The sequence below is a fragment of the Anser cygnoides genome, chromosome 4 (genome assembly GCF_040182565.1).
Source record: "Anser cygnoides isolate HZ-2024a breed goose chromosome 4, Taihu_goose_T2T_genome, whole genome shotgun sequence".
Lineage (NCBI taxonomy): Eukaryota > Metazoa > Chordata > Aves > Anseriformes > Anatidae > Anser > Anser cygnoides.
In genome coordinates, this window is record NC_089876.1 from 63,614,128 (window position 1) to 63,629,458 (window position 15,331).

General features: G+C 60.9%; 2 protein-coding genes across 3 annotated transcripts; one reads left to right on the plus strand and one right to left on the minus strand.

The window, feature by feature from the left end:
• Positions 1-2,733: 2,733 nt before the first annotated feature.
• PARM1 (prostate androgen-regulated mucin-like protein 1) lies at positions 2,734-10,375 on the minus strand. The gene is made up of 4 exons (XM_048049751.2): positions 10,218-10,375; positions 4,339-5,004; positions 3,522-3,600; positions 2,734-3,024 (listed from the first exon to the last, which is right to left on the minus strand). Exons 1-4 carry the CDS (start codon positions 10,327-10,329, stop codon positions 2,940-2,942), a joined length of 942 nt encoding a protein of 313 aa, XP_047905708.2. The 5' UTR covers positions 10,330-10,375; the 3' UTR covers positions 2,734-2,939.
• A 1,432-nt stretch (positions 10,376-11,807) lies between these two features.
• On the plus strand, positions 11,808-15,200 carry BTC (betacellulin). 2 transcript variants are annotated; one of them, XM_048049753.2, is made up of 6 exons: positions 11,809-11,964; positions 14,079-14,150; positions 14,344-14,461; positions 14,553-14,699; positions 14,916-15,023; positions 15,112-15,200. In XM_048049753.2, the coding sequence occupies exons 1-5, from the start codon at positions 11,892-11,894 to the stop codon at positions 15,019-15,021; spliced, it is 516 nt and encodes a 171-aa protein (XP_047905710.2). In that variant the 5' UTR covers positions 11,809-11,891; the 3' UTR covers positions 15,022-15,023; positions 15,112-15,200. The 2 variants fall into 2 exon arrangements, with proteins under 2 accessions (XP_047905709.2, XP_047905710.2); XM_048049752.2 differs by having other exon boundaries at positions 11,808-11,964; positions 14,916-15,200.
• Positions 15,201-15,331: the final 131 nt, after the last annotated feature.

Sequence of the window (15,331 nt, forward strand, 5' to 3'; positions counted from 1 at the left end):
GGATCCCTCTGCGGAGAGATCTGAACAGACTAGATCGATGGGCCGTGTCTAATCGCACGGCACTCAACAAACGTAAGCACCGGGTCCTGTGCTTGGGTCACACAACCCCAGGCAGCAGTACAGGCTTGGGGAAGTGTGGCTGGAAAGCTGTCCAGCAGAGAAGGACCTGGGGTTGCTGGTCGACAGCCAGCTGAACATGAGCCAGGGTGTGCCCAGGTGGCCAAGAAGGCCAACACCATCCTGGCTTGTATCAGCAGTAGCGTGGCCAGCAGGACCCGGGAGGTGTTCATCCCTGTGTACTCGGCTATGGTGAGACCCCACCTTGAGTGCTGTGTTCAGCTTTGGGCCCCTCACCACAAGGACACCGAGCTGCTCAAATGTGTCCAGAGAAGAGAGGTGGAGCCGGTGCAGGGAGGAGAAAACAAGGCTTGTGAGGAGCAGCTGAGGGAACCTGGGCTGTTTAGTCCAGAGAAGAGGAGGCTGAGGGGACACCTCACCATGCTCCACAACCTGAAAGGAGGCTGCAGGGAGGAGGGTGACAGTGTTTTCTCAGGTGACAACTGGACACAAGGAGATGTCCTTGGCGTCCTCTCCCCTCCCTTCCCCAGCCTCCCCAGGCAGCTTGCTGGGGCCGATCGGGGATGCCGCAGGCTGCCCTCATGCTTTCGGTCATGACCTGAAGCGAAACCATAAAACTTCTGTTCCACAATATCGATGCAGGAAATGTTAACTCGGTGGCTGAGAAAGCTCCATCGAGACATCAGTTTTCATCTCTGCATTGGTTTTTCACATCCTGACATGATGTGAGCAGGTTTTATCACACACTGGCTGCTTTGCAAGCGTCCCCTCATCCTCAGGGCTGCTGGGGAAAAAGAAGGGGACCCTCATATTAAATACTGGGGAGCTTCAGCATCCCAGGAGGTATTTTGGTTTTCCACAGGTGGCCTCAGGTTCTGCCCCATATCACTCAGTATGGGAAAGGAGTGGTCACTCCTGGGGTATGCCTGCTAGGATGTATTTAAGCCCATAAACATAAGCCCAGAAGGGAGGATGTCCTGGGACCCACTGACACGTCATCTCTTCTTGGCCAAAAGCAAATATAAGCAAATATATTATATAAGAATAATATAAGGAAATACAAGAAAAGAGACGCCCTATCATAAAACTTGCCCTGTATATGCTGAAAGCTTGTCTTTCCTCAGCTGGATAGGCTTGAAGTTGCTGTTATCAGTGCATTTTTCTCCCATTAACTCATCTGGTTTCTCCTAGAGCTGGCATGCTCCACCAAGGAGCCATGGGATTGTCACGGACCCATTTCCCACCAGCCACACCAATGCTGGAAAAAGCAATATATGAGCAGTGCCCTCCCTGCACAGGTTGTGGTTTTAATTGTCACAATTTCCTCTTCTCCCCTTGGCCATTCCCAGCACCTTGATTGCTTTTCTTGCCTGCTGTCACACCTGCTCCAAATCTGCAGTGCCCTTCAGCGCAGGGCAGAGGAGACCCAGGTGCACATGGTATTTCAGATAAGGGCAAACCTTAGGGCTGTGCAGTGCTTTAGCAGCATTCTTTGCTTTATTCACAGTTTCTACCTGGTTTGAACTAAAAGAGATTAAACAACCACTTGGTACCCGCAGCTCAGCCTTAGTGCCACCAAGCCCAGCAGTGGGATCTCCGCATTGGGGTGAACATCAGCCACCCAGTGACAGTTCCCAAAAAAACGATGAAGTTTTCTCCAGGGGCCCACTGGTTTGGGTGCTGGGGAGACCCTGCTGTGGTGGCAGTGACCGGCCCCTTCCCAAAATAACCCCCTGCTCCAGTGCTCACCCAGCGTCACCCGGATGCTCACGCATCATGGCTAGAGGAGGGCTGGAGCTCCTGGTTTCAGGAGACACATGGGGCTTGCTCCGCCACAGAGCCAGAGCAGAAATGCAGTCCTGCCCATCACAGCTGTCCCCTGAATGGGCAGCTTCAAGGTGCTGATCCCAAAAAAGTGACAAAAAGACCTTGCCAGCACACCTGCTCTGGTAGAAGCATGCATCTGCATTACAGCATGTAAAGATGAGACCAGCCATAAATCACCCCTTTTCTTTTTTTTTTCTTTTTTTTCTCTTTTTTTTTTTTTTTTTTGTCCAAGCAGGTATATGCATAAACTGGGGATTAAAGCAGCTTCAGTGTATTTTAGAGGAGAGGTATTTCAAGGATTAAAAGTAATATTGTGAAGCAAACAGCTATGGGTGCAACAGTGAGTTGCTTCTCATCCCAGAAGTGCAGGTGGGAAGCACATCTTTCCTGGGGGTTCCAACATGGTATTTGGGAAAATAAACATAAAAATTAAAAAGTGGGATTAAAAAGGAAATAAGCTTCTGTGCACACACACACAAAAAGAAAAGGAAAGGAAAAAAAAAAAAACAGAGGCAAAGGAGCAGTTGTAATTTCCTGCGACCCATGGCAAGCTACCACAGGTGAGGGAAGGCAGAGGATTTTGCAGTGGGGCAATGCAGAGAGGTGATTTTGGAGGGAGGGATGCACAAAGCAGTGGGACCCTCTTAGCTTCCCCCATGTTTCTTCCGAGGGCACCACGATGCAGTCTAAGCCTCCCCCCTCGCCTCCCCCAGGGAATTCGGGTTTATTGGGCTAAAAGCAAAGCTGCCAACCCCCCCCAGGACCCACTCCGCTGCTGAAGCTGAGGTGCAGCGGCATCCATTCCATATTATCAGAGAGCTTCCCACGCAAAGGGCCAACACTCAGGTTTATTGTGGGTGCCATGCACCCGCCCTCCGGCCGCCTGTCCTCTGCTGGACCTGCCATGGTCCTGCTCACGGCGGTTGTGGCTCGGTGCCCAGGCGCCTGCTCTGGCCGCGACCCAGCACGCACGGTAGGGGGGAAGCAGTGGGTGCCGTGTTGCAGAAGCGCTGATAAATAAGGATCTTCTCCTGCTAGGAGTCGTCGTAGAGGGGGTTGTTGTAGTTCCCCCAGGAGCCGTAGTCGTGGTCATCCAGCAGCCGGCCGTAGGAGGAGTGCCTGTGGGGAAGCACGCACCAGGTCAGCCTGCAGAAGGCAAATGCAGCCAGGGATGCCTGCAGAGTAGCGGGCACACCAGCTGCCCTCCAGCACCTTGAAGCCCAAATTTATCCCTCATTCGGGTAGGAAAAATCCCCCATTCTTTGCCACAGCCTGTGCAGGGAGGAGAGTGCTGAGCTTGTGGCGCTTGCAGGATGGGCTTCGAGGAGCTGGCAGGAACACAGATACGGGAGCTGTATTTATAAGACACTGGCTGTTTCGGTGGTTTATTAGCTCTTTTACTGTGGGGTAAAATAAAATAAATGCGCTTGAGCCCTCACAGCTCAGCTTTTGGGGCATTTCAGCTAGGGGCACTTTGCCACCGGCACATCCCACCCCGATCACCTGCCTGTGGAAAGGTGCCTTTTGGTAGGGGCATGATATACAAGGCTGCGCTCGAGGCCTTGCCCCGAGGCATGGCCCTCATTCTTGCCCCTGCTGCGGGCTGCTGGCCTTACCTGATCTTGAGGTACGCCGCTGCCGCGAAGACCAGCACCACCACCACGATGACCACCACCGTTATGGCCACGATGCTCCCTGCGGGCAGCACCAGAGAGAGCAGCACTCAGCCCTCACCCCATCGTCCACAGCAGCTCTGGATGCAACCCCGCCAGCCATCGCCAGCACGGACACCCCCGCGGTGCTTCCCAGAGCCCCTTCTGGAGGCTGCTGGGCCATGCAGCAGCGTCAGGCACCCGTATACTTTTGGGATCTCCCCCTTCCCGTAACACAGTGCAGGTGGATTTGGACTAAAACACAACTGGGTTTCTCTCCAGGGCCCACAGGTCACAAAGTAATCATGGTGGGAGGCTACTGCAGCCAGGTGGTGGGTGGTTTCTCCATGGCTGCCAACAGAGAGGCCCCATTTCTTCCTTGACCAGGAGCTTTAAAACAGGTAGCACCAGCTTCTTGGTCGCTCCAGAGGGAACATGTTTCTCCTCTCCCTTACTCCTAGCCCATTGTCAGGAAACTTCTTTCCTCCCCTCTGTGAGCTTTTAAGGACGACCATGAGGCTAAGGATTTTATTCACAACCGAGCACCTAATTTTGGGTATCTACCACCCCTTCCCTCCACAGGTGGAGCAGATGACATGGGCTCCTCCAAGGAGTACAACAAGAAAACTCGGCCTTGCTCTCAGTGTTGGCAGCTGGGCTCTTGTGTCACTTCTGGGTGGAAAAACAACTAGAAAGGGAAGCCATAAATGACAAGGGCAGGAAAAAAAAAAAAGAGTGGTGTATGTGCCTGCATACGTGCACGGGGAGGGGAGCTGCTCACCTGCACTCAAGGCACGTGGGACCTCTTCCATGGTGACTCCGGTGGCGGGGGTGCTTTTGCCGTCGGCTGTGTCCTCGGTGGGGCTGGCCACAGTCACTGAGGGGGATGTTGGCTCCATGGCCAGGCTCGATGCCACAGCCATCGTCCCTGGGGAAGGGACATCCTTCATCGGCATCGGTGACTGGGTGGTGCTGCTGGGGACGGTTGGTGGGGACAACACCGTCCCAGGGGATGAGTATGGGGTGCTGCTGCGTGGGGAGGAAGAGGAGGGTGCAGGTGTGCCCGTGGGGCTGGGAGTTGTCCCCAAATCCATCGTCCCTCCCTCCACGCTGTCATTATGTGCTGTCCGAGGACCTGGGGTGGTCTCCAAGGCTGGTGGCACCGAGCTGAAGGCTACGGGGGGGTTGTCTGCTGCAGCGACGGTGCTCGTGGGGATGGAAGCAGGGGACAACATGGCCACAGTGCTCCCATTGGGGTCATCCACCTCAGCTGGCCCCGAGGACACCTCATCTCTGGTGGGTCCAGTGGCAGTCGGTGGTGCAGGCTGGTGGGGAGCTGCTGCAGGGACAGCTGTGCCCCCCGAGCCCGGCCCCGCTGCTGTCCCCACCACTTCTGGGGGGGCACTGGCGGGGACAAGGGGTGAAGCTGTGGGGTCATCACCAAGTCCTGGGAGGGAGAAAAATGAGGGTTAGTAAGGGAGACATCCTTGTGGCAGCTGGCATCTTGTGTGCTTGTCACAACTCCCAGGAACCCGAAGCCAGCTGAAATCCCCCTTTCAGAGAAGACAGGGAGGGAAAGGAGGATTTCTTCCTGCTCTCGTTCCTGGGCCATGGGGTAAAGGGTCCCAGCACCCTGGGACTCCCCATCCCACGCATCCCAACCCACCCCCCTGCAGGGCTCAGCACCCCTAGCCCAGACTGGCGGCCCCATCCCCACCGCCCCTCCAGCAGGCACCACGCAGCTGGGGACGATAACACTGGGCAGCTTTCTTCTCTCCCATTTCTTTGTGCATTCATTCATCTCCATTTCTTAGCATGAAGATGAGTCATTCTTTCCCCTGTCCCCACCAGTGACTGCTATTTTTTTCTCCCTCCTGCTCTCTCCAGAGAGAAGCTCAGCTCCAGGCCATCCCCAGCAGCTCCCCGGGCACAGCCAGGCTGTGGAAAGGGCATTCCAACAGCAAGTGACGTCGGGAGGAATTTCTATTTCCATGCACTCACTTATGTACACCCCTGAGCACCTTGTCATGGGGCTATGTGAGAAAGGAGGAAAACGATCTCAAGACAACACTGATTTTCGTTCCTGCCCTGAAAGCCAGCTCCCCCAAAACCCCTTGCTGGTGGCACCCAGGAGGGCTGGCTCCAAATCCCAGTGCTGAAGGGGAGGTGGGAGCACTTGGAGGCATGTTGAGGTTAGAGTAGTTGATTTTCCCTTTATAGCCTTTTTTTTATTTTTTAGTACAGGTACACTGCTATCCCCCATTTGTCCTCCCTTGACCAGGTTCAAGCACTCCCGCAGTCCTCCCAAGACTCTCTTGGCAGGGGGAACATGGAGGAGATCAAAGGCGAGGGAAAGGAGGTGTTCTGGGGTGGCCTTTTCTTTATTTAAAGGGAAGCGGGCACAGGTTCCTGGCAGGTGGCATCCGCAGTCCCCAGCTGCCTTCACGAGGAGCACTGAGCACCTCTCCCAGGCAGGCGGCAGGACTCGGCACCACGAGCTGTGCCACCACCAGGCCTCGCTCCCCCACCAGCAGGCAGCGTTAACTCCAAACACAAAATCTCACCAGCAGGCACCTAAACCTCTGCAAAGGGAAGTGCCGAGCTCGCACCCAGCATTTTGGGAGCCCGGGACCTTGAGGTGGCCACGCCGGGGCAGAAAGCAGCTGCCAGGTGGACGTGCTGACGGCCTGCACCACGCGTCCTCCAGCCCTGGGGCTCTCGAGGTCAGGCTTGGCCCTGCACCTCGGTGGCTTTGAAGTAAGGCTGCCCACAGACATCCCGGGGCACGTCAGCCAGGTGTGACTGACCCAGCAGGTTACAGGCTGTCACCGCAGCCTTTAGCAGGAGGTGTTGCTGCTCTACCAGGTGTGGCAGGACCCCAGAGGGCTGCCAGGCCTCTGCGAGACCTCGCTGACCCTCTGAGAAAACTCCCTGGGATCCTGTGCTGCCTGCTTGAAGCCTCACCCAAACCCCAAACTGCAGATGCAGTTGGTCGTGCCGAGTAGTGTTAATAAAGTGGTGTTAGCCCAGCAGCAGTGGTTTACTCCGTGCATTTCAAGAAGGCCGTCCCACGTGAGGTGTCCCACGGAATCGCCGGGGTCTGGAGGCGAGCTGATGGGGATCCTGCAGAGCTGGCAGGGCTGCTGGCCAGGATGAGTCAGAAAGTTTCCGATAATATCTACAGGGCTGAAAGGCAGCTGGCCTCACGGGCAGGGCTGGATGCAGTCCTCGGCCGGGCGCCTGTCCCAAGCGGGTCACAAGTCACAGGCATTGCCCAGGAGAGCGCAAGCAGCTGAAAGAAATCACCCTGCTGCCCCAGCCACCGCGCTCGGCCCTGGCCATCCACCTCCTGCCCAGGCAGGGCCGGTCCCAGCTGAGCTCATCTTCCCAGGTGGGTAACGCTGCATCTGGAAACCCTAAATGTCCCAGCCCTGCACCACCATCGCCATGGGACCCCGAGCTCCAGCCTGGCCACTGCCACCTCAGGTCACAACACGTCAGGCTGTCCTCTCCTCCAGCATAGAAAAGGGATCCCACCAGCAACACAGGCTGCTCCTGAGCCTTGGGTCCTGTGGGAACCCTGCAGAGCATCCCTGGCTGAGGGCCCCACATGCCTCCACATCCTGCTCAGGACAGCCTGTACCCACAGGGCTGGGAGGTCACCAGCAAGCCAGGTCCTCTACGAGCACATCTGAAAAGGTGAAGAACTGCTGAGGCAGTGGTTCCCTTGTCCTCCCAGCACCTGGGCTGCGGCTGGGAGCAGTAGCCAGAAGAGTGCACTGGAACAAAAGATAGAAAAACACCAGAAATCTTCCTTTAGGACCACATGACTTCAGGAGCTAGAAGGCAGGCAGGGTTGTCAAAGCAACTGAAGGACATCAGTTATCAAAGGATACCAAGCATAGTTCAGCACTGAGGAATGTGCCCATCTGATTCCCTTAGGGCCGTACTGCCCTGCTGGACCCGGCTGGGAGCAGGGCTGGATGCGGAGCTGCCAGGACGAGGCACATCGCCTGGTGCCATCCCTTCTGCCCAGGTTACAGCCCCGTGGGGGCTTTGCACGGGTTGAAGATGGAAACAGGAGAGAAAAAGCCAAATCCCTGTAATGCAGATATCCTCCCCTTCAAGAACATCAATCCCAGTCATCTGGGAAACCCCGGGTACACCACCTAGTGCACGGAGCATCTCCCTCTCCTGCGGGCATGCTGTTGTCCTGGTTCCTGCATGTCACATGAAGGTGATGTCTCACTTCCGTGCCCTGCTTTGGAAACACATACCTGACCTGGGCTGGGAGCTTCATTAGCAGCACATTGCTCGGAGCCACTCCAGAAACAAGCGTGGCAAGCTTTTCGGCTGTTACACCGGCTGAGAGGCAGCTCAAAAGAGAGGAGCTCCAGCCCAAGAAAAGGAAGCTGGATGTGGCAGCTGTGCCATGGCAAGCAGGTAGTCCTCATTTACATGGAGGATGCAGCAGTGCTCTCACCCTGGGTTAACCCAGACCCACCTGGCAGCGGTCCCCAGCCATCGCGTTTGCTGTGCATCTCCTTCAGGAGACAAGTGAGAGCAGCGTAGGGAATGGTGCACCTTATCCTGGCTATGACACCCTCCACGTTTAACCTAGCCACCCTTTCGGAAGCCAGAAAATGCAGCAGTGAACAATGGCCAGGTCAGCCCAGAGGAGAACCCATGGCTGCTCAGCAAAGCTGGATGCTGCTTCCTGCCCCAGCCCAGTAGCTGCCTCTAGAAGAAGCATAGAGGTAAGACCCATTTTTATGTCATGGGTCCGGGTTTGTGGAAGCAAAACCAAAGGGCCGCCTCATCTTCTGCCCGCAGGATCTACCCAGGGTGAACAACTGCAGACAGTGATCCAGCGCCATCCAGCATCCCACACAAAGGGATACAAGTGCAGGACACGTGGCCATAAACAAGTCTACAGGAGCAACCTATACAAAACCCCAAAACAAAACCCTGGAGACAAACGACTTACAGCACGATAGCACAGCCACGTGCCCCAAGCACACAGCTCGGGTGAGAAACGGGCCCCCCAGCCACACTGAAATAAGAGGTTATTTCTCCCTGGTGGGCAGAGAGAGAGTGGGCAGGGGTCCCAGGTGCAGATCCTGGGGATACCTGGGGACTTGCTCTCCTGAGCCCCGTCCCCTTGGGAGAGGCTGCCCCGAGCACCCCTACACCCAGGTGGGTGCTGACTGGGGACATCTCTGTCATTGCTGGGGTTATTTCCCAGCTCAACACAACAGGGCTGCCCTCTAAATCATGGCCACACTTGCCTGCGTGCTGCACAGTGTACAGCAGAGAAGCTCAGGAAAGGTTTTTGTCCCAAGAGACAGAGCAACCCGTGGCCAGCCTGGTGCCCAAGCTGCCCGAGGGGCCTGAGCACAGGGTGAAAGCCTCTGGGGCTGCTGCTGGACCCTGGTCTGCAGGTCCCCATCCCCTCGTGAGTCCCTTTGGGATGGGTGGCATCACCTGGGTGCTGAGGCTCGCCTCATTCGCAGACCTTGCCCTCTGCGTCAGCTGGGCCGGCAAGGCTGCAAGCACTCTAATTTGCCTCCTGAGCAAGAAGTCAGAGGTATGACAAACTTCCTCCTTCCTCTCAAACGCCGTGCAAGGGTTGCTATTATTTCATTACAGGGCCAAGAAAAGCACAGAGTTATTCCTGCCAAGCTGCATCCTCTCTGTCATGAAGCCCTGGAGAATGAACTTGAGGCACATTTAAATAATACATTGTTGCCAGAAGGCTTTTTCTTGTAAATACTGCTCCAGTGGAGAAAAATTATAGAAAACACCCAAAAGATCCAGGCCCTTGATGGAAGCATCCCAAAAGCTGCGGGCCAAAATCCTAGGAAGTATTCCTGGGTTCTTCCATGGGGGCCCTGCCGGTGCTGCAGAGCTGGGTGCTGGTGGGAATGGTGCCGGAACTATCCTGGGCACTGGGAAAAACAGCTCCCAGTGGGCACGGGAGGGATGCTTGGCTGGTGGGAGATGTCCCAGGAGCAGCCGATGTGCTCTGAGCACTCTGGTCCCCTCACAAGTTTCCCTTTGCCGGGGATGCACGGCATGCACGAATGGCTGAGAGTGCTCCCGTGCTTGTTTTTCCTCCCCCCTCACTTTCCAGCAGTAAAAATAAAGTAAAAGCCGGGCAGGCTGAACGTTTCTGAGGCTGAACCCGGGGCGATGTGCCCAAAACCTTGCACAGTGGGGTCCCCTCGTGCAGTGGGCGAATGCCCCCGGCTCCCACCGAGGGGGGCACAGCCTCTTGCTGCTGTGCCTGCCGCGTTTCTCCCTGCGTGGGGCTTGCCCAATGCCCCCCTCCCCCCCCCGGCTGCTTTTGGGCTGCCCCCAAATACCCCCAGGAGGGGTTGGGGGCACACCTCCGTCCCCGTGCCATGCAAGTGACAGGAGCGGCCAAGCATCTCTGCCCACCCCACTAGTGGCCGCGGACACGCGTGGCTCCAGGCTGGGCGCATCCCCACCCCCCCACCCCCCACCCCATCCCGAGGACCCGCGGGTGGCGGTTTTATTTTTTTTTTTTTTGGGGGGGGGTTATTTCCCACGGGGCCCCTCACCCCTAGCATCCCCCCACCCCCACGGCAGGGGGGTGCCCCCCGCGTGCCCTTCCCACGCGTGTCCCCGGCCGCTCACCTGCCGGGAGGAGAAGGAGGAGGGCGAGGAGGAGGCGGCAGCAGCAGCCCATGGTCCCGGCGGCGCGGGCAGCCGCGGAGGGAGGGAAGGAGGAGGCGGGATGGGGAGGCATCGCCGGCCCCGCTCCCCGCCCCGCTCCCCGCCCGCGGCAGCCCCGGGAGCGCAGCGGCACCTGCTGGCACCGGGACGGGGCCGGGAACCGGGACGGGGCCGGGAAGCGGCTCCGTAGCCCCCCCTCCCAGGCGGGCTGCCCGCACGCCCCCCGGCCGGGCGCAGCTCGGGGTGCTCGGAGGCTGGGGACCCCAACTCGGGGAGACCCCCCCGGGATGTCCCTCGGTCCCCTTCCTCCCGCGGAGCCCCTGAACCTGTCGGCCCGGCCACAGCCACCAGGGCACGGCCACCTCTCCCCCGCCACCTCTGCCCACGCTCCTCGGCGCGGGCGGGCGCCTTGGTGGGCCCGTTTGGTATCCCCCGAGCCCGAGGGGTTCTCTGGTTCTGCTCCCAGCCTCTCGCCTCCTCCTACGCTGTCCTGACGTTTCGGTGCCTGGGAAAGCTTCTCGGCGGAAAGCCCTTCCTCCTGCTGCGGGCAGCGACGCAGATTTTAGCCAGGCAGGTGGCGAGGAAAAGGGGCTGGTTTTCAGACTCGAAGAGGTGAAACCAAAAAAAAATAAAAAAAAGAAAAAGAAGAAGAAGGGAAAGAGGGCAGCAAGGGGGCAAAGGACAAAACAAGAGCGAGTGTGCTGAGCAGGAAGGGCAGCTGGGCTTGGGGAGCGCTGGAGGCAGCGGTGGACAAAAAGGGGACGGGTGAGCAGAGCCGGGAGTCACCCCAAGAGCGGCGTGGGGTCCGGTCCGACAGCCGGCAGCGGGGCCAGGGACACCGCAAGGGTCACGACGTGGGGCAGACACGGGCTGGCCACGGCTCTCCAGACCTTTTCCCTGGAGGTGGATGGGGTTCTCCTGACGGAGGAGGGGCTGTGAGCTGCCACCGAAGGATTTGGGGCGAGCAGGACGCTGTGTGGGGGGCAGGTGGCGAGCTGCAGCACTGGGGGTGACTTCAGCCTGACACGTCCCCAGCGTGGCCGGGGGACAACCCACGGCCACCAGGGCCCCACGCGTGGGGTTTTGCTCTCCGGGGCTGCTGCAGGAGCTCGCTCAAGCCCCGGCCGGCGGCCAAATGGGGCGGCTGCCAGGGCTTGCATCCACCGCTGCCATCCTGCGGTTTGAGGTCACCGCTCCCTTTCCAGCCCCTCTTTCCTCCGCCCGAGCTCACGCCGCAGGGACAGCGGGCACGGGCCGAGCCCGGGGGGGGCCCACCCTGGGGTGCCACCCCCCCTCCCGGCACCCACCGTCCCCCCGCCGCGACACGGAGCTGCCGGGACCCCCGCGGCGGGGACACTCGGGAGGGTGCGAAGGGTCCCGTCCCCTCCCCGCTTCCCCGCAGCCCCCGATGAGGGGCCGCTGGGGAAACCCTCGCCATTGGGACCCCACCCGTGGGTTTCCACGCCGCGGGGGGGAAGAGGAGGAGGAGGAGGAGGAGGAGGAGGAGGAGGAGGAGGAGGGCAGAGGGAATGGGTGGCGGTGCTGGCAGCGGCCGCCCCCGTCCCGCCCCGTCCCGTCCCGCCCCGCCGCGGCCGCCGGGCACCGGGCACCGGGCAGGAGGAGGCTGCGGCGCCCATGGAAGCGGCGGCGGCCCCGGTGCCGGGCGGCGGCCCCGGTCCCCTGCTGCTCTGCCTGGCCCTCGCCTCCGGTAAGCGGCGGCAGCGGGGCGGCGAGGGGGGGGCCTGCCCCGTTACGGGGCTCGCATGGTCCTGGAGAGGGGTCCCCGCACCCTGAGCCCGCCCGGGGTGCTCCCGTCCCGTCCCGTCCCGTCCCGTCCCGTCCCGTCCCGTCCCGTCCCGTCCCGGTGCTCGCCGTGCCCAGCCCGGTGTCCCGCACGCCTGTCCCGATGCCATCTCCGGTCCCATCCCCCGTGCCCCGCGGTGTCCCCATGTCCTGTCCTGGTGGTCCCCGGTTGCGCCCGGCCGTGGGCGAGGGCTGCGCTCGGCTCTGAATCCCTCGGGACTGAGCGGGGCACTTCTGTCACCTGCGCTGGGACCCTGCCCGCGGGTAGCCTTGTTGCCAGTGGACATGTGGACAGACGTGTGGACAGACGTGTGGACGTGTTGCGCTGTCCCAGGCAGCAGCAGGGATGGAGGATGCGGGCACAGTGAGCACCTCTCCAACAGGTGCACGCGTTGGCGCAGGAACGGGCGTCTTCCCGCTGCGGGGTCTGGCTCTTTGAGCACTAAAAGTGCACAAAATGGGAAGGTCCCACCTCGGAGCGCTCCTTCCCACCTCTGGACGGGAGCAGCCCGGGCTCAGCCCTTTGGTGGGGCTGGTGTCACGCTCTGCCCAACCCGCACCCGCCCGGGGAATGGTGCCCGACCTGTTTTGGGGCTGCGGTGCCCGGCACGGGGTGGATGAAGAGCATCAGATCCAGCGCCGGGAGCCGCCGATGGGCAGGCTGAGACCCAGGTTTTGGGGACCCCGCAGTGCCACCAGCACCCGCAGCATCCCCGGTGCCACCACCCCGCTGAGGGGAGGCTGCCGGAGGGAGGCCACAGGGGCCTCGCGGAGGGCGGCTGCGGCAGCTGTTTGCAATAAGGCCGGGGGAACTGCCCTGCTGGGGAGCTTCCCGCGCTGAGCCGCACGCTCGGGGTGAAGTCAGCCCACAGCTGGTGCCGGGGGGCCCGCCCTGGCCTCGTCCCTTCTGCTGGAGGCAGCGCAGGCTGAGCCCCGCTCCCTTGGCGCCCGGTCGCTCAAAGCGTGCTGCTGCGCCAGCGGTGCCTATATATAGCCAGGAGGGACACGGGTGCTGGAAAAGGCTCCAACACCAGCCAGGGGACACGGGAGGCTGCCCACGCTGCCACCCCGCTCGCTGGTGGCCCTCCCAGGCTTGCCCCTCGTGGGGAGGCTGTGCTGGCCTAGCAGGACGTCGCGCCCACGCCAGCTCTTCCCCACGGGACAGGGACGTGCCCGCTGTGCCGCGCAGCACCATGCCGTGCCACCCCACGGGAGACACCCGGCCCCGCCGGCAGGACCCGTCCCCAGCTCGGCCCCACGCCGCGGAGCCGTGCTGAGTCAGTGCTGGTATGCCGGCGATCCGGTTACCGCGCCGCTGCCTGCGAACGTCCCAGGGCGCCCCTTTCCTGGCTGGAGCCCGCAAAGTGCCAGACCCAGGGCGCTTGCCTCGGCTGGGCTCCCTGACAGACGTCCCACGTCCTGCTGCGGCAGCAGTGTCACAGCGGGGGCTTGGCATGGTGGCACGCGAAGCCTCCAGGTGCTCGTTTGCAGCACGGCCACCTCCCCGCTCCTGCTGCCAGCATGTTTTTTAGACACCGAGGCTCTTCCAAAGGGGCCGCTTGGCTGCAGCGTCCATCCCTGCCTGGGTCTCCACCGGCTGCCCCTGTGTTCGCCAAGCCCGTGCCAACGGCACGAAGGGGATGGGGTGGTGGCAGGAGGGTGGCTGGTGGCATGTGGTACCACGATGCCACCTGGCCAGGCACCTGCGGACAGGGAGCAGCTTCCCTTCCCTTCCCTTCCCTTCCCTTCCCTTCCCTTCCCTTCCCTTCCCTTCCCTTCCCTTCCCTTCCCTTCCCTTCCCTTCCCTTCCCTTCCCTTCCCTTCCCTTCCCTTCCCTTCCCTTCCCTTCCCTTCCCTTCCCTTCCCTTCCCTTCCCTTCCCTTCCCTTCCCTTCCCTTCCCTTCCCTTCCCTTCCCCCTTCCCTTCCCTCCCAGGGAAAAGCTGACGACGATGATGCTTTAGAGGGAAGGGGGTCCCCTCCCTGTGCCACTCCCCTGAGCCATGCCTCCTCCTCTCCAGGCCTGGCTCTTTTCAGCTGCGTGGGCGCCGACGCCAACGTGACCGAGGGGCTGCCCTGCGAGGGCTGTGCAGGTAACAGGGGGGCGGCCAGCGGCGCGGATGCCAGCGGTGTTTTGTCTGGCGCACCGCTTATCAGCGCCGTGTCCCCGAGCCGGCAGCAGCCAAGGACACGTGCTGGCGGCCTGCCTGGCTCAGGCTTACCACGGTTTGGGGAGCATCTCGGGGCGCTGCCACCCCCGGGGCCACCCTGTGCTCGTTCCCGCAGGTAACGTGACGCAGCTGCGGCGGCGGGGCCACTTCTCCCGGTGCCCCGAGGAGTACCGGCACTACTGCGTCAAGGGCAGGTGCCGCTTCCTCGTGGCCGAGGCAGCACCGGCTTGCGTGTAAGTCCTGGTGGAGAGGGCCCGGTGGCGCAGGGGGACAATGTGAGGTGGTGTTGGGACTCCTATCCTTGTCCCCTGTGCCACGGGGCAGGTGCGAACGGGGCTACACGGGGGCGCGGTGCGAGCGGGTGGACATCTTCTACCTGCGGGGCGACCGGGGCCAGATCGTGGTTATCTCCCTCATCGCCGGCATTGTCATCCTCGTCGTCTTCATCGTCTGCACCTGCCTCTGCGCACAGTACGTGGGGACGGGGCGCGGGGATGGGAGGAGCGGGAGTGGTGTTTGAGGGCACTGGGGCATCGCCACGGGGCTGGGAGCCATCCACAGCCCCATCCACAGCTTCCATGGGGTGGGATGAGAGGAGTGGGGAGGGCAACAGTGTGGCAGGCCCCGTGGTGATGCCTCATCCTGATTATTTTTTTAATTATTACCACCCCCCCCCCAAAAAAAAAGCCACTGTCGGAAGCAGCGCAGGAAGAGGAAGGAAGAGGAGATGGAGACGCTGAGCAAGAACCTGCCCTCCAAAAGCGAGGACGTGCTGGAGACAGACGTCGCATGAAGGTGTGGGGGGCTGCGGGGGGTCGATGGGGACCTCCCCACCCCCTTTTTTGGGGGCTCTGACAGCTCCCCTGCTCTCCTCTCCCCGCAGCGGCTGCAGGAACCTGCAGGCGGGTCCCAGCGCCGGCCGGAGGGGCGAGGGGTCGCACTTGTCACGGTGCTAATAAAAGGGTGACCGAACGCCTGCGCCTGTCTGCGTGTTGCAAAGGGGACGCGCTCCCTACCAGTGACCCCCACCCCACCCCAGCTACCTGTGACCCTGTTAATTACCAGTGACACCCCTTCTCAACCCCCCCCCCCCCTTCAACCCC